Source organism: Thalia democratica, chromosome 9 (assembly GCF_965202585.1).
Source record: "Thalia democratica chromosome 9, ktThaDemo2.hap1.1, whole genome shotgun sequence".
NCBI lineage: Eukaryota > Metazoa > Chordata > Thaliacea > Salpida > Salpidae > Thalia > Thalia democratica.
In genome coordinates, this window is record NC_139173.1 from 22,063,675 (window position 1) to 22,082,218 (window position 18,544).

At 28.2% G+C, this 18,544-nt stretch overlaps 1 protein-coding gene across 2 annotated transcripts; it reads left to right on the forward strand.

Annotated features, from left to right (window-relative positions):
- Window positions 1-1,458: 1,458 nt before the first annotated feature.
- LOC145844049 (transmembrane protein 230-like) lies at window positions 1,459-13,708 on the forward strand. 2 transcript variants are annotated; one of them, XM_082951384.1, is made up of 4 exons: window positions 1,459-2,235; window positions 6,230-6,365; window positions 12,305-12,533; window positions 13,232-13,708. In XM_082951384.1, exons 2-4 carry the CDS (start codon window positions 6,358-6,360, stop codon window positions 13,409-13,411), a joined length of 417 nt encoding a protein of 138 aa, XP_082807510.1. In that variant the 5' UTR covers window positions 1,459-2,235; window positions 6,230-6,357; the 3' UTR covers window positions 13,412-13,708. The 2 variants fall into 2 exon arrangements, with proteins under 2 accessions (XP_082807510.1, XP_082807511.1); XM_082951385.1 differs by lacking the exons at window positions 1,459-2,235; window positions 13,232-13,708 and adding an exon at window positions 2,563-3,092 and having other exon boundaries at window positions 12,305-12,443.
- Window positions 13,709-18,544: the final 4,836 nt, after the last annotated feature.

Consider the following 18,544-nt stretch of genomic DNA (forward strand, 5'->3'; position numbering starts at 1 on the left):
TCTAGATATTAAAGAATAAAGATTGGTTGATCACTTTTTTACAATTTGATATTATTTTTTAGAATCTTAATTAAGCTACAAGTTAAATTTTACAGATTTTTGTTATACAAACAATTTTTTGATATAGCTGTTACTACAATTGGTTTTTAAATAAGGCCCAAATAAAAAAAGCCAAAAAAGACTTGTTTTACTGCTTGCTAAATACCTGTGCTAATCATACAAATTATGAATTTTTAAAAGAAAGTCTGTATTTTTTATTGCAACTTTCTTTGAGTTTTGAAATTTTATCAAAACCTATTCATACACTTTTTAGTAACTTATCTCAAATGTTCTGTTTTTTTTTAATTACTAAGAAAAACTTGAAATTTATATAAGATAAATTAATTTAAGTATTATTTCTAAAAAAAATTTAACCAAAAATGAAAAGTTATTTTGAGTTTAAATTTCAGAATTTTTATAAAAAAAATATGTTTATATTTTTGTATAGGTTAGACTTGGATAATTTAAAAACAATAACTCAAAAAAATTTCAATAAGATTTTTAACAAAAAAATAATTTATTTCTTCTTAGTCTGTGCCTTTCCTATGAAACCTACTGAGTTTTTTATCTTAGTTGATGTATCAAAATAGTTACTTTAGATTTATAAATGGTAAAAGCAGATAGTCTTATATGTAAAAATAATAAGAATTAAGTGCATAGGGGGGGGGTAAACACCCTTTTTTGGTTTTTTATCTTATTTTATATAGTTTTTACTAAGCTACAAGATGCTTTTTACAGATTTAATTAATTCAAAATAATTTTTGAGATATAGCCGGTCAAAGTCAAAGCCGACAATAGGTTCCTAATGGGAGGCGCAAACTAAAACGGCAAAAATATACTATTTCACTAAAAATCTATCTTCTCCTACGTTTTTTGAGATAACTACCTCAAACTTTTAGGAAGTGTTCCTTGATATATTTAGAAAATTCTGTCGGAAGGAATTTTTAAAAAAATAAAAAATAAAAAAATTATATAAAAAATAAACAAAAAAAACAGTTTTTTTTTGTTTTTTTATTATAAATTTTTTTTTAAATAATGTTTTTATAATTCCTTCCGACAGAATTTTCTAAATACTGCAAGGAACATTTCCTGAAAATTTGAGGTAGTTATCTCAAAAAACGTAGGAGGAGATAGATTTTTAGTGATTTCTAGTTATTTGCCGTTTTAGTTTGCGCCTCTCATAAGGAACCTATTGTATGTTCCGACTTTGACCGGCTATATCTCAAAAATAATTTGAATTTTTTTAATCTGTAAAAAGCATCTTGTAGCTTAGTAAAAACTATATAAAATAAGATCAAAAACCAAAAAAGAGTGTTTACCCCCCCCCCCCCCCCCCTATGCCCTTAAAATAAGATTTACTCAAATTGTCTTATTCAAGTTGAACTATTTTTATTATGTAAACTATTAATGTTTAGCTTATAAATTCAAATAAAGTAGTTTTTAAACTCCACATTAGCTCATCATGCCAACAGTGAAGACCTTCCAAGATTTTGAGCAGCAGTCCGTCAAGCTGATGCAGACAGTGCAAAACCCGGACTGCTTCAGGTTCGTCATGAAGTACACCCACTGCAAAGGGGAGCTCAAAGCCACGGTCACCGACAGCGTCACCACTTGCAGCTACCAGACAAAAGCCAAAAACGACTTGAAGAAATTGGAAGCCCTTAACTTGAAAATCATGACTGCAATTTTCTCAAAACCAGCTGCATAAGGAATGGACTAGGAGATTGAACTGATTTGTACTATTTAAGTGTTTATGGATATTAAGTTATTTTTACTTTTATTTGAATTTCATTTATGTGTCTAGGAAAAAAAAGATAATTTTATAGAATAACCAGTTTCTTTATAATCTCCCTTTTTTGAAGTTTTAAAAGTTAAATATGAAATTTTGTTTATAATGATATTTTTAATATTTTTTTTTGACACATAAAAAAATTATAAGTTCAAAGCTAATTTTTCTAATAATAGTTTATTTGTGGTAAAAGTATATTTTAAGTTTGATGGTGTTATTTCAATATTTTTTGGTAAAGCTAAGTTTATTTTTCTTTAATTCCACATATTCTAAACTGCTCAGTTTAAAGTTTATATAATAAATGATTTTTTCAGAAAAATTTTAAATTAATATTTTTTAAAATATTAGAAAATTCTGAGTTGGTCATTGTGTGTTCTTTCAGAAACTGATAATATAAAAAAGCAAAGGTTTTTTGTTAATTGATTACATTTACAACGTTTAAAACAATGCTTAGTATCTTTAATAAGTTTTAATATTCTTGAGTTTGAAATTGGTGTAGTGAACCTAGGTAAACTGAGTTTTACTTTATACCTAACTGGGTTTCTAGTTATTGAGAAATTTAATTTTTTTATTTCTATTTGTACTTTATGTAACGTAGGTCATAATTATTACTTACTTACTAAAGGTAATTCAAAAATTTAGAAACTAAAGTTACTTGAAAAAAAGAGAACAGTCTTTGAAAATAAATTTATATAAAAATTTATTTGTTTAAAGCTTTATAGATAGTAATCAAGCAGATGAAATTATTTTAACACTGTTATAAAGTTGATAAAAAATTTAAGGCTCAGGCTAATTCATAATATAAAAAGTGTACTATTTTTCAAGTAATCCCAACTTTTTCCTGAAATAAAGTGAATCACTATAAACAGTAAACTTCACTCAGTTTAAAATTAAAGAAAATGAGTTACAACATTCTAAGTTTCTGAAAACACAAACAAAAAGCCTTCTAGAACTTTAAACTAGTATTCTCAAATAGGGACTTTTTGTAATTCTTTTTTTTCTATTTTTTATATATATAACTTAATTGCTTTTGACTCATACCATGTTACTAACTTTACGCAGCAATGTCTATGAGTTACAGATATCAAAAACTAAACAACAGCGTAGACAAGGGCGAACTTTACACGGCAGCGCAGTTCAGAAAACCCAAAGTCGAAGTGCCAGTTAAGTCGATTGCAATTTCTTGCGTGTTAACTTTCGTCGGCCTCTGTCTCGTCGTGGTCGGCGCTCTTTTGGTTTCCGGACACATAGACACGGCGCACAGGTTTAAAAGAAGTAAAGTTTAGACTAAAGTTGTTACTGGAAGTGTATTCAAGGGTAATTTCAACTTTCTCAGTCTGCCAATTTTTTTGTTGAATAATAGATTGCTTCTCAGCCAGGCTAATATCTTTAAAGATAGACAATTTAAAAGTTTTATGATATTTACTAAAACTGTTAGGCTGACTAATTTTTTTTGTAAGCCTAGGACTTGTATAGTTTAAATAGTATTAAGGCCATAGGAGGCTGGGTCCATTGTTTTTAACAATAAAATTTAATATGAGCTTTACTTTAAAGCTAAAGTAAATACTATAACATTATTTTCAAAAATTTGTTTAATTTTTGATTCTATTTAAAAAAAAGTTAGTGTTATAAAAACTTTTTTATAAAAAAGTAACGAAAGGGTAAATCTTTTATGGTTAATATTTTGAGTTATAAAAACTTACTATAAATCTTTGAAACTTTAGAACATTTTGTTGAAATATTTTTTTCTTTAAAATAAAAGTATCAAATTTATAACAAAAAAGGTCTATGCTTTTTTTGTTAAAAAAATAAAAGTTGTTTAGCTTAAGTTAATAAACTTCATTTAAACAATTAAAGCTAAATAAAGATTGCATTTAAAAATTAGGAAACTATTTCTCAAAAGTTTTAGATGATATAATCTTTTTTGCCTTTTTACTCTGCACTTTCTACAAAGAAGCTAATGAACTTTACCATATTGAAATGGTTATGTCACAAAAAAAGATCTAGATTAGAATAATGTTAAAAAACAGCTGATATCTTGGTTATTAAAATAAATAGTATACTAAATAAAAAGTGATGTATATGTAACCTTAACTTGGTTCAGTTTTTTGTATTTTTTTTAGTTTTAAGGATTGGGTAATAAAACTCTTATAAGTTTATCTCGTTTTGTAGGTTTTAACTGAGCTACCATTTAGTTTTTACTATTTAAAGTTTTTAGGCAAGTTTGCCACATTCTCAGGCTATTTTGAAATCTTTGTAAAACTCGATTAGTTTGAATTTTTTATAAAAATTCAGGCTTACTTTGTTTTTTTTTTTGTTTGAAAATGTTTTTTTTTTTAAACATATCTTTTTACTAGGTCTTTTTGTTATTATTTTTATATTTTGCTTGCTTAACTTTTTCTTTCAGATGTTTACAAAGTATGTATGTTTTTTTTAAATTACATTATAACCGGGTTGCTATACACTGTTGGTTGAATTTTACTTTCAAATTCAACTGACTCAGGATAGTTTGAGATTTTTTTAATAATCTTAGGATAGATTTTTTCTAGGTTTTGAATGAGACTTGTGACTTAGTTTCAATATTTTTTTACTTAATAATCAATTTTGTTGAAGAACTTGATTTTTAATAAATTTAAAAGGAAAAACTATTTTTAAAGATTTGTAAAAAAAACTCAGGGTGACTTATGACAGTTTAAGGTCATTCAGAACAGTGTTTTTGACTCAATAAGTGGCAAATTTTTTAGAAACTCTGGCTAGTTTAATTTAATTTGTAATAGTACTTGATCATTCAGGCTCACTTTTCTGACTCTAAGGATGACAACCCCATTTAGGGTACAAATGAGATAGTAAGGCATTAAGGCAAGAAAAAATCTATTTTATGACTTTTTTATCTCCTTGTTTTTTTTCAATATGTGCACTAGGGTGCTTAAAAATGCAGCAACCTTTGAGTTTTCAGCTGGAAATTTCTATTACGTTTAGCAAATACACAAAAACCATGAGCAAAATTTTAGTTGATTGAAGAAATTTTCACCATGGTCGAATTCAGTTTTCTGAAAACCACTCCAATGCGAACTGTATGGGACATAAAAAATGTGACTTTGGAGTTTTTAGCTTGAACCTTTTAAAATGCAGTAATTGTCACATAAAAACTTTGTGCACGATTCAAGACGATTTGCAGAAAATTTTATGGAGACAATTCTTTATTTTATGTAATTTTTATTATATTTATTAATTTTTTTCGAACTTCCAGTTTAAAAAAAATTCAACAAGTGCCATCATAAAGCTTTCTTTGAATTGTCTGAAATTGTGCAAAATGTGTTTTTGTGATAGTTGCCACATGTGAAAAAATTTCAAGCTAAAAACTCCAAGGTTACATTATTTATGTCCCATACAGTTTACATCTTTGGCCGTATAGTAAAATTTTAATCTAATTTGTTTATTTCTTATTAATCTTTTCACTCAAGTGTTAACAAATTTTCCTTTTGCATTAAAAGATTGTTTCTAAAAGTTTTGAACATAAATAAATTTAAAAAAATTATTCGAAATAAATAGATATCAAAATTATAATTTTATTCTAAATTCAATTTGGACTTTTAAGAAACCACTATAAATTTAAGTTATAATATACGGTATATTAGATCATTATGGTAAAATGTATAAACGACATAGGTATTAGTGCTTATGGTTTTCTGGCGCAGTAGTATCTTTATTTTTCTAAAATTTTAACTTAGAATTTACTAAATAAAAATTTTAAACTTTTGCTTTAAAACTGAATTTTTTCTTGATATTTTTATTATACAAAAGTCTGAGTTTCCCCATAAATTAATGCATAGTTTTGTACAAAACGTTTTAAATTGATGCGTTATTACAGGTTATACAAAATTCTGCTAAATAAGTTTTTCAAAAGGTAAAAAACATCAAATAAACTTTAAAAAAATTGATTTGCTCTTTTGATATTATTTAGGATTTTTTAAGCAAGAAAACAACAAAGTTTTATGCAAATAGAAAAAAATTGCCAAATTCTAAGATTGAGTTACATCAATTAGGGTTGCCAAAAAACCTGGAATTTTAAAAGTTTGTGAAGATTCTTGAAAAAACTGGAATTTAAAAAAAAAATTACTAAAAAAGCTGGAATTTTTACATTTAAATACAATGTACATTTAAAAAAACATAATTTAGATAGGCTTTTGTAAATGTTACTCTTAGTATTTATAATTTTTTATTAATTTTCAATAGTTTTTGTTATATTTAACAGCTTTTTAAATTCTGGTTTGTAAACATGTATGAGAGTAAAATATGGTTATACAAATTAAAAAAGAAAAACTTTTATTCTATTATTTCATAAAAACCCTTGTTGTTTATACAATATTCAATTGTGTTAAACTAAAATATCTCCTGCAGAGACAGCACTTGGCCTGTTTTAATTCTCGGACTGATAACTTTAGTGCCTGGGTTTTACCATCTTCGTATTGCTGTTTACACCTACTTAAACTATCCAGGATTTTCCTACGAAGATATTCCTACTTTTAATGACTAAGTAAGTAGAAGTTTGATAATTATGCCTCATAATAAACAAAAAAATTATTGAACAAGGTATAAAATAATTGATGTTTTTTATGAAATGCTAAAGTCTAATTTATCTTTAACATTTTTAGCTTTGGAAAAACGTCTGAATATTTATAAACATGAAACTTTATCTAAAAAATACTAACTTATATATTTGACTCATAACTAATTGGTATAGATGTTAAAATAAAAATGATTTTTTTTTTTTTATCAAAACTGATTTAAAATATATTATAGCATTTATTATCAGATTAGAATAATTATTTCAAGATTAGTTGTATTATAAAATATACTACAGTTTAGAGATTAGGACTTGGATCTTACTGAGATCCCCAAATAAAGATTTTAAACTTTTAAAGCTGAAAATATATAAGCTGTATATTAGGAAAAAGTTAAGTGGAGAGATAATAACTATGCTTAATATTCATCACATCAATGTTTGAAAAAAACTAATGTAACCTAGTTGAGAAATTCAAATAGTGAATAACTAACTGTAATTACATTATTTAATATCTTTCCAGTCCTACATTTTAGCAAACAAGTAGATCACCAAGCTTGAATAAAAATATGTTGTATCTCAGTTTTTACTGTATTACAGTCATTCAATTATTCTTTTCTAAAGTTTTTTAAGAAGTTGCCAATATAGAACTAATGCCTGCTTGGTAGGCTAGCATCTAATGTCAGAGTTTTTGAAGCAATTTAGGCTTTTTGTTTTTCATTTTAAAGTGTTTCATACTAGTACCTAATATGTTATTACTAAGATTTCTGTCAAATTTTTTTCATAGATAATTTAAAAGTTTTGTTTTACTGTTAAAATATAACATGGTCCCCATTTAAAAGAGAATCCTATTATTAGTTTATAATTAATATTGAGCTGTAAAAACTAGACAAAGTACCAATACATCAGACAGCTTGAATCAGAGGATTTATTTTTGCATGTTTAAAATTTTTTTAAGACACTGTCCAAATGAAGTATGCCAAATCATGCTTTTTTAAAGCTTTAAAAAAAAACAGCTAATTAAATAGAAATCAGTTGTCATGTGAGGTCCTCTGCTTTTTAAGGCTATCTATAGCCAACAAAGTAAATTGATATTTTAAAAAAACCTGACATTTTAAAATCAGTTTAATATTGGTTTTTTCCTAAACATAAAACATAATTATTCTATGGAATTTTAAAATATTTGAGTAATTTAAGATCACTAGTTTATGATAAACAGGAAGCAACTAGCACCTTTAACATTATTTATTCAACAAAACCAAGGTGTAAAGAAAAAAATAAGTTGTAACAAAACTGAAACCACACATCAAAGTTTGTACAATAAAAGTACCCAACACATAATTAAATATTGAAACAACTAAAAGTTCAGACAAACAAAACTCGGACAAAAGCAATTTAATTTACTTTAATACCCCTTTTTCTCTACTTTGGCTAAGGTGTGTTTTAAAACGTCCACAGGAAACAGTTCATCAGCAATCTCTTTGGCAACACAATCAGGAGTGTCCCGATTCTTCCTGTTAAATTTTAGATACATTTATTAGTAATCTAGTCCTTCTGTCTTAATATAGATTGAATATGTTAGAATTTTTTTTTACTAGCAATTTTTAAGTTATTCACTTTTGTTGATTGTATGTAACAACTTGAAATTAAACCAACCATTTAACAATGAAATATTGTGCTTCTTCATTAGATGCTTCACCCAATATCTTCTCAGGTCTCAGTCCTCGTTTGCTGTCAGGAGGTATCTTGTCATAATCATCATTTAATAAGAACCTTTTGGCAAGAGGCTCTCCACTTTCAGTAACTCTCTTCGGCCTTTCAACTTTCGGACTCTGGTTTGTCACCGGCACAACACTTTGAGGCGTCTGATTGGAATATTTTTCCGTGCCACCCGATGCACTTGATGGACTGTTGAGCCAGTAGTCTGTGTAGTTGTTATCAAAGTCCAGCTTTGGTAACTGTTGGTTTTTCAAGCGAGACTGAGAAACGTTCCAATCGTACTCGCCTCTTTTCCCTGCTTTGGAACTGTCAGGCGTTACTATGTGTGGCATGTCAAGGTGTCTTTCTCTTCTTCTGGTTTCTTCGGGCGACCACTGCGACAAGTGGTCGCAAATGTCAACTTTTGGAATTTTTGTCAGCGCATTCAATGTTTCTGTACCAGCTTGAATTTTTTTTCTAACTCCATCCATTCACTCAGTGGATCCCTACCTTGCGCTCTATTTCTTGAATTTTGAACTACAAGTTGCATTTGTTCTCTCAGCGCTTTTTTTTCAGAGTGTGTTTTTCTTCTCCAGTTTTCATCAATTTTTTTCAGCATATCGAGTTTTTCTTTTTGAGAATGAAATATTTTTCTCGGTCCAACTCTACCTTGCACTTTTTTTCTTGCAGTTGTAAGTTCAGATTGCACTTGTTCCCTCTTCGAACTCGTTACCTGCGCGATTTTTTTCGCAGTTGTGGGCGGCGAACAATCCGAACTCGACGACCTAAAATCGTCTGTATCGTCTGACGACAAACAGTCTTTTAAGTTCCAACCAGGCATCTTCGACTTGTCGTCCGACGTCGGCACGTTGCTCGAGCTTGCAGATTTCGTCCTCCAGTCGGAGGATCTCAGAGGAAGAAACTTTTTTGCGGCATTTGGAAAGTCGTCTGAAGGTGAGTACGAAGCAGATGGCGCTTGGTTCGAGATTTCATTCTTTGTCCTCCAGTCCGAGGATCTTGGGGGAAGAATATTATTTGCGAGATGGGCCGACGAGAAGTCATCTGATGATGAGTACGGACCAGATGGCACGGAACTGAAGCTCGTTTCCTGATTGGTAGAACCGGTGAGCTCCTGGATCAACCTCAAACTGCCTTCGTACCCTTCAATCAAATTTTCACAGTTGTACAAGTGATCTTCATGCACCCAAGAATTCTTCGAACTGTTGAAATTCAAACGGTTTTGAAAATGTCAAATGGTGTTGTTTAACAATTTGCAAGTCATTTGATATTAAAAATTAGTAACTCTCTATGTTTTGTTCATATGGAGCAGAGTTTCCCAAAGTTAGCCATGACAGAAATTTAGGGGCCATAAGGTCATAATTTAAAACTTACACTAGATATTCTGGAGTTGATGATAGAGAGCAAAATAAAGGTAATAGGTGTTTTTAATGGTAGTTTTGAAGCTTTCATCAGATATTTTGGACTTAATGATGAAGAGAAAAAAAAAGCTTCTTATATGTTTTCAATGGCAGTTTTAAAAAATTACAATAGATATTCTTGAGTTGATAATAAAAACAAAAAATTTTTTAAAACTATATTTTTTTGAGTAATCTTGTTGGAAGGAGCCATAGCTTTTTTAATTTATGTTTAGGGACCCTTTTTTAAAATAAGTTTGGGAAACCCTGATGTAGAGTCAACTTAGTAGATTAATACTTCATTTTCTTTTCATGTTTTTAGATGAGCTATATATTTAGTTTTTTTTTTAATTGTTCAACTACAATATTTCTACTTTATTCAATACGTATTTTACATAAGTCAGTAAATGTGAAAAAGTTTAAGTAAAGTAGTTAGATTTAAAATATATCTGAAAAACAAAATACATCATTATACGTGTCTATATTTTATTTTTGCATGCTCAAGTACACAAATTCAAGAGAGCAACTCACGGATCGCTGCAGTCTTTCCATTTCACTTCGTAACTTTTATCTTTTTTGCCAACGATGTCGCCCACTTTACACAACAAAACTTCCTTGTTCGTTATCACGTCAATATAAGCCCCGTTAAATTGGCAGCGAGCCATTATAATTACCACTAAAAATACTTATGACAAACTGAAAGTTTAAAATTTAAGTTAGTGGCTGCAAGTAGAACAAGTATAAGTAGAATAGTTTAATTCTTGATCACTAATTTGATAAAATGTTATATCATTAAATTTGTTACTTATACTTATAAAAATATAAATTTATAAAAAGTATTGAGTTTTCAAATTTAAGCATAAATAAGTTGTTTTTGTGTGTATAAAACAAAGATTATTAAAAAATCGATTGAAATATAACTTAACAATAAAGAAATTTTAACATTTAACTTAAATTTAGAAGTTTTCATACACAAGTGCAAAGTTTCAGTTTGTCTCTTTATATTACTTTAAACAAATTATTAGAAATTGACTCAAGCTTCAAAAGTTGAATATCTAAATTAGAGTTATGCTTTAATAGTTAAATAAACACATTTTGGCTTTTTATGACTACGTAAAATAACATATACTTCTGGTAAAAATAATGTTATTTGTAAATATCAATATCTAGGTAGAACTACTAAAAGACACAAGTTTTATTTTGAATAAATCAAACTTTGGAACTTGAACGTTGTGAGGTGAAACAATTAATAACTTTACATGTTTTAAACTAATAAACTAAAAAATATTTATTTAGTAAAAAAATATAAATTTGTATAATTATATAAACTTTTAAACAATTAAAAGCAAAAAAATTAATAAATTAAGTTACAACGCACTACTAATGCTAACTTATTAATTCGTCAAGGTTTAATTTTCAAAGTTAATTTTTTTAGAAATTTATACGCAAAATATATTCTACAACTGATTATTTCATAATGTTTTTGTGTTCAAATATTTTAGATTCGACCTGTTATTAGAAAATAAAAATTGAAAGTATCAGAAATCAAGCTACATTTTATAGCGTTAAAAAAAAAAAGTATAAAAGTAGTTTATATTAGCCTGCGTTTAGCATAAGAATTTTATTGACTAAGAATTATAAAAGATTTTAAATATTTTCATGTAATGATAATTAATTAAAAGAAGTTTACGAAGTTAATAAATATTATAAAAATATTTATTAACTATAATATTTTTATAATCTTTATTGTAAAGTAGGGTGGGGCAACTTGCTGCCCTCTGAGTGAAAATGCCAAATATTTACAAATTTTAGCGAAATCCGACCCGCGAAATTTAAAACTGTGGTCCGTTAAAACAAACTTTTGAAACTTACAACTTAAATTTAGAATTTGTAATGAAGCAAAAATATTTCAGGTACAACTTGAAAGACATTTGAAAATGTCACTAGATTAAGTAAAATAAAATCAAAAAAGTTTTTTTTTGAACAAATATATTAATAATGAACTAATCCGACTTAAGTAAAAAAATAATGGTCGGAATAAATGAAATAATCCGACCAAAAACGTTGTCCATCCTTATTAATTTGGGTCTATGTTTCCGCAACAATTGTTTTAGTTCTTTTTAAAAATCCTTCTGTTGTATCAGAAAACAATAGTCATTTGGTTGTTTTTTAATTTTTTTTTACTTAATTTATCTCCATAAAATTTATTAGTTATATTTATTTAAAGAACGTTAATAGCTGAATATGATAATTTATAAGTTTACAAAAAGTTATTGTATAACTGCATACTAATAATACTTTATTTAAACTAGAGTTTTTTGTTATTATTCTTGAAATTTAAACTCTAAACGTCAAGTCGTTTTTAGTTTTTGTATTTAAATATTGTATTTATACCTTTAGTTGTAACTTTATGTTAAAAACAAAGTCAGTTCTTTGAAGTATAAAAAATAATAAAATAGGTATGCCAACTGACATATACTTTAACACGTACAAAATTTAATATGACTTTTTTTTATTTAACGACAAAAAGACGCTCAAAATAATTGGTCCTGGGACCTGGTGCACGATAAAGCATTTCAGTTATCGAGTCGCACACACCTAGGATACCTTTTAACGTCTTGTCCAGGACATAATTGTTATACTTTTCTTTTAAATCTAGTTCAATCGCTTTAAAAATATTCTTGACTTCAGAAAATTTGTATGCGTGTACCAAACAAATAAACTTCAACAAAATTTTAAGATTCTTATTAAAATATAATCAAAACGTGTGTATCTATTGTTATTTATAAAAAAAAACAGCAAAATGGCAGCAAGAAAGCAGCAAATGGACGACCTGGTGCGCCAAAACAAAATGTACCAGGACATCAACAGGCTGGCCGAGCGGGTCGTGTCCACCAAGCATCACGTGATCAAGCTGTGCGAGATGGAGAATTCGAACCGGGAAGCTCTCAACGCCCTCAAGCGGATGGAAAATTTCGATCGGAAGTGCTGGGTGAATATGGGAGGCATGTTTATTAAAATGAACAAGGTTTGTTGTAATTAAAGTTTTATTTGTGTAAAAAAATTCAATATTATTAAAGTATAGCACTTCTGCGAAAATATAATCCAACTGTTCAGAAGTCGAATTCTATTTTTTTTGTGTTTTTTTGATGTTGAATTTTTTATCTTAATTACAAAAATTTTAACTGAGCCATTCAATTTTGATGGAAATTTTACATTAATGAAATTTGTTGTTTAGAAAAAGTTTGATACGTTAGTAATCACAGTTTAAAATTTAATAAAGTTATATATGAACATACAGTTGAAAAACTTCAAGACTCATTTTTACAAAGTTTTGAGGCACTGATATATTTCTAGTTATTTTAAGAAGCTGTAAGTTTTGTTAAATTTTAAATTTTGTAGTATATATGTGCAATGTTTTTTTTTTCCTTTGTTTCGATTAAAAACACGTGGTGAATGAAAAAATATCACTTTTATTTTTTATTTTTAGGCAGAACATTTGTTATAAATGCTTTATGATTTCAAAACTATGTAACATAAACTAAGAACTTTGTTAAACTTACAAGTTTTAAAAAGAAAAGAAATACGCCATCCGCTAAAGTTGTTAACTGAAGTACTAATTTAATAACTACTATACAATTCTTTATTTTATTCCAACTTTAAAAATCAAAATTCATAAAATCTCTTTTTTTTTAACAATTTGAAATGATATACTTTTACTCCAAGGATCAATGCAGAAACATGATCGTGGAAGATCAGGCGAGGTTGAGGGCGGGAATCGAGGAGGGGAGAAACTGCCAGCCGGACAAAGTGGCCGCGTTGAAGGATGCCGAGGGAGCGAGTCACGTGACCGCCTTCAACTTGAAACCGCTGTCGAGGCAGGAAGTGAAATGCGTCAAGTATTGAACTTTTTTGCTTCAGTCCTTCTTAGGTTAATTTTCCAGTACATGCCTGTTGATTGTACTTTGCTGCATTCCATTGTGTTAAAGTTATGATTTTCCTTTAAATACATATATTGTGACAATTTTACTAAAACTTAGTTGATAAAAAAAACACTAGGCACGTAAGCAAATGTAGTTATTTCTTTTTAGATACAGATAGTTGTGATTGCTATATTAGTTAAGATAAATTAAATTTGAACATTATTTTTGCTTCGTTTTTTCTCTCCAAGTTTCACAATTTTTGTTTTATAATAAAAATTTATACTGCAAAAGAGAAAAAATGCTTTAATAACTAATTTCGTTGTTTTTAAAATAATGCAATAATAGAAGTTTACACAAACAAAGTAAACAAAAATAATGTCAATTTTTTTTTCAAAGCTTATTTACAATTTATTATAGCTTTGATTATCAGATTAAAATAATTATTTTGAGATTAGCTGAAAATTTTATAATTTAAAGATTAGGACTTGGATCTTACTGAGAACCCAATATAAAGCTTTAAAACTTTATAAGCTGAATATATTTTAGCTATACATTGATAAAAATTGAAGTGAAGAGGAAATAACTATGCTTAATATTCATCAAGTTAATGTTTTAAATAACTAATGTAACCTAGTTGAGAAATACAAACAGTGAATAACTAACTGTAATTACATTATTTAATATCTTTTCAGTCCTACATTTTTTCAAATAGATTAATAATTAAGTTTGTATAAAAATATGTTGTATTAGTCTTAATTGTATTCCAGTCATCCAATTATTCTTTGCTGAGATTTTTTTTAAAAGTATTTGCCAATATAAAACTAATATCTGGTAAGCAAGCATGTAATCTATTGTCAGAGTTTTTAAAGCAAGCAATTTAGGTTTTTGGTTTTTCATTTTAAGCTCAAAGCAGTGTTTCATACTAGTAAGTAATATGTTGTTATGATTTCTGCCAAAATGTTTTTCATAAATAAATCAAAAATGTTTTTTTACTGTTAAGGAAAAAATTATTCTTTCTAATTAAATATCCATTTTTAAATGACTCTTACTTTTAGTAGTTTAAAATTAGTATTGAGAGCTGTAACAACTAGACAAAGTACCAATACAACAGACAGGTCGAACTGGAGAATTTATTTTTGCATGTTTAAAAATTTTTAAAGACACTGCCCAAATAAGTCTACCAAACCATGCTTTTTCGAAACTTTGATCGTTTTTAAGTTATCAAAAAAAACGGCAAGTTAAATAGAATTTAGTTTTTATTGAAGGTCCTCTACCTTTAAGGATATCTAAGCCGACAAAGTAATTTGGTAATTATAAAAACCTCTGACATTCTAAAATAAGTTTAATATTGCTTATTATTCTCTTAATTTCCTAAACATATAACATAGTTATTCTATGGAAACTTAAAGTATTTGATTATTAAAATCACTAGTTTATGATAAACTAGAAGCAAGTGGCAACTTTAACATTATTTATTAAATAAAACTTAAGTGTAAAGAAAAAAATAAGTTGTAACAAAACTGAAATCACACATTAAAGTTTGTACAATAAAAGTACCCAACACTTAATTAAATATTGAAAAAACTAAAAATTCAAAACTAAACTCGGACAAAAGCAGTTTAAATTATTTTAATACCCTTTTTCTCCATTTTGACTAAGGTGTGTGTTAAAACGTCCACAGGAAACAGTTCATCAGCAATCTCTTTGGCAACACAATCAGGAGTGTCCCGATTCTTCCTGTTAAATTTTAGAGATAATTGTTAATAATCTAGTTATTCTGTTTTAATATAGATTGAATATGTTACAATTTTTTTTTACTAGCAATTTTTAAGTTATTCACTTTTGTTAATTGTATGTAACAACTTAAAATAAAACCAACCATTTAACAATGAAATATTGTGCTTCTTCATTAGTTGCTTCACCCAATATCTTCTCAGGTCTCAGTCCTCTTTTGCTGTCAGGAGGTATCTTGTCATAATCATCATTTAATATGAACCTTTTGGCAAGAGGCTCTCCACTTTCAGTGACTCTCTTCGGCCTTTCAACTTTGGGACTCTGTTTTGTCACCGGCACAACACTTTGAGGCGTCTGATTGGAATATTTTTCCGTGCCACCCGATGCACTTGATGGACTGTTGAGCCAGTAGTCTGTGTAGTTCTTATCAGAGTCCAGCTTTGGTAACTGTTGGTTTTTCAATTGATACTGAGAAACGTTCCAATCGTACTCGCCTCTTTTCCCTGCTTTGGAACTGTCAGGCGTTACTATGTGTGGCATGCCAAGGCGTTTTTTTCTTCTCCAGTTTTCATCAATTTTTTTCAGCATATCGAGTTTTTCTTTTTGAGAATGAAATATTTTTCTCAGTCCAACTCTACCTTGCACTTTTTTTCGTGCAGTTGTAAGTTCAGATTGCACTTGTTCCCTCTTCGAACTCGTTACCTGCGCAATTTTTTTCGCAGTTGTGGGCGGCGAACAATCCGAACTCGACGACCTAAAATCGTCTGTATCGTCTGAAGACAAACAGTCTTTTAAGTTCCAACCAGGCATCTTCGACTTGTCGTCCGACGTCGGCACGTTGCTCGAGCTTGCAGATTTCGTCCTCCAGTCGGAAGATCTCAGAGGAAGAAACTTTTTTGCGGCATTTAGAAAGTCGTCTGAAGGTGAGTACGAAGCAGATGGTGCTTGGTTCGAGCTTTCATTCTTTGTCCTCCAGTCCGAGGATCCTGGAGAAAGAATATTATTTGCGAGATGGGCCGACGAGAAGTCGTCTGATGAAGAGTACGAAGCAGATGGCACGGAACTGAAGCTCGTTTCCTGATTGGTAGAACCGGTGAGCTCCTGGATCAACCTCAAACTGCCTTCGTACCCTTCAATCAAATTTTCACAGTTGTACAAGTGATCTTCACGCACCCAAGAATTCTTCGAACTGTTGAAATTCAAACGGTTTTGAAAATGTCAAATGGTGTTGTTTAACAATTTGCAAGTAATTTGATATTAAAAATTAGTAACTCTCTATGTTTTGTTCATATGGAGCAGAGTTTCCCAAAATTAGCCATGACAGAAATTTAGGGTTCATAAGGTCATAATTTGAAACTTATACTAGATATTCTGGAGTTGATGATAAATAAAGGTAATAAGTGTTTTTAATGGTAGTTTTGATGCTTACATCAGATATTTTAGACTTAATGATGAAGAGAAAAAAAAGTTCTTTTATGTTTTCAATGGCAGTTTTGAAAAATTACAATAGATATTCTTGAGTTGATAATAAAAACAAAAAAATTAAAAAAATCTATATTTTTTTGAGTAATCTTGTTAGAAGGAGCCATAGCTTTTTTAATTTATGTTTAGGGACCCTTTTTTAATAAAAGTTTGAGAAACCCTGATGTAGAGTCAACTTAGTAGATTAATACTACATTTTCTTTTCATGTTTTTAGATAAGCTCTATATTTAGTTTTTTTTTAATTACTGAATTACACTATTTGTACTTTATTCAATACGTATTTTACATAAGTCAGTAAATGTGAAAAAGTTAAAGTAAAGGAGTAAGATTTAATAAAATATCTGAAAAACAAAATACATCATTATACGTGTGTATATTTTATTTTTACATGCTCAAGTACAATTTTACACAAATTCAAGAAAGCACCTCACGGATCGCTGCAGTCTTTCCATTTCACTTCGTAACTTTTATCTTTTTTGCCAACGATGTCGCCCACTTTACACAACAAAACTTCCTTGTTCGTTATCACGTCAATATAAGCCCCTTTAAATTGGCAGCGAGCCGTTGTAACCACCACTAAAAATATGTATGATAAACTGAAAGTTTAAAATTTAAGTTAGAGGCTGCAAGTAGAACAAGTGTAAGTAGAACAGTTTAATTTCTGATCACTAATTTGATAAAATGTTATATCATTAAATTTGTTACTTATACTTATAGAAATATAGTTTTATAAAAAGTATTGAATTTACAAATAGAAGCATAAATAAGTTGTTTTTGTGTATATAAACAAAGGTTATTGAAAAACTAATTGAAGTATAACTTAACAATAAACAAATTTTAACATTTAACTAAAATTTGCATAAATGCAAAGTTTTAGTTTATCTCTTTATAATACTGAAAACAAATTATTAGAAATTGACTCAAGCTTCAAAAGTTAGGATTTTAAATTAGAGTTATGCTTTAACAATTAAATAAACACAATTTGGCTTTTTATGACTACGTAAAATAACATATACTTCTGGTAAAAATAATGTTATTTGTAGTTATCAAATGATAAATATCTAGGTAGAACTGCTATAAGACACAAGTTTTATTTTGAATAAGTCAAACTTTGGAACTTGAACGTTGTGAGGTGAAACAATTAATAACTTTACATGTTTTAAACTAATAAACTAAAAAATATTTATTTACTAAAAAAATATAAATTTGTATAATTATATAAACTTTTAAATAATTAAAAGCAAAAAATTAAGAAATTAACTTACAACGTACTACTAATGCTAACTAATTAATTCGTCAAGGTGGAATTTTCAATGTCAGTTTTTATAGAAATTTATACGCAAAATATATTCTACAACTGATTATTTCATAATGTTTTTGTGTTCAAATATTTTAGATACGACCTGTTATTAGAATAAAAATTGAAAGTATCAGAAATCAAGCTACATTTTATAGCGTTAAAAAAAGTACAAAAGTAGTTTATATTAGCCTGCGTTTAGCATAAGAATTTTATTGACTAAGAATTATAAAAGATTTCAAATATTTTCATCTAATGAAAATTAATTAAAATAAGTTTAAGAAGTTAATAAAAATTAAAAAAATATTTATTAACCCTTAAGACAAAAAAACGCTCAAAATAATTGGTCCTAGGACCTGGTGAACAAAAAAACCTTTCGATCATCGAGTTGCACGTCACGGGTACCTTTTAACGTCTTGTCCAGGACATAATTATTATACTTTTGTTTGAAATCTAGTTCAATCGCTTTAAAAATATTCTTGACTTCAGAAAGTTTTAATGCGTGTACCAAACAAATAAATTCAACAAGATTTTAAGATTATTATTAAAATTTAATCAAAACGTGTGTATCTATTGTTATTTATACAAAAAAAAAAAGCAAA

Coding starts and splice junctions, on each gene's coding strand:
- LOC145844049 (XM_082951384.1), top strand. Junction 12,534..13,231: donor TGTTTATTAAAATGAACAAG/GTTTGTTGTAAT, acceptor TTTTACTCCAAG/GATCAATGCAGAAACATGAT.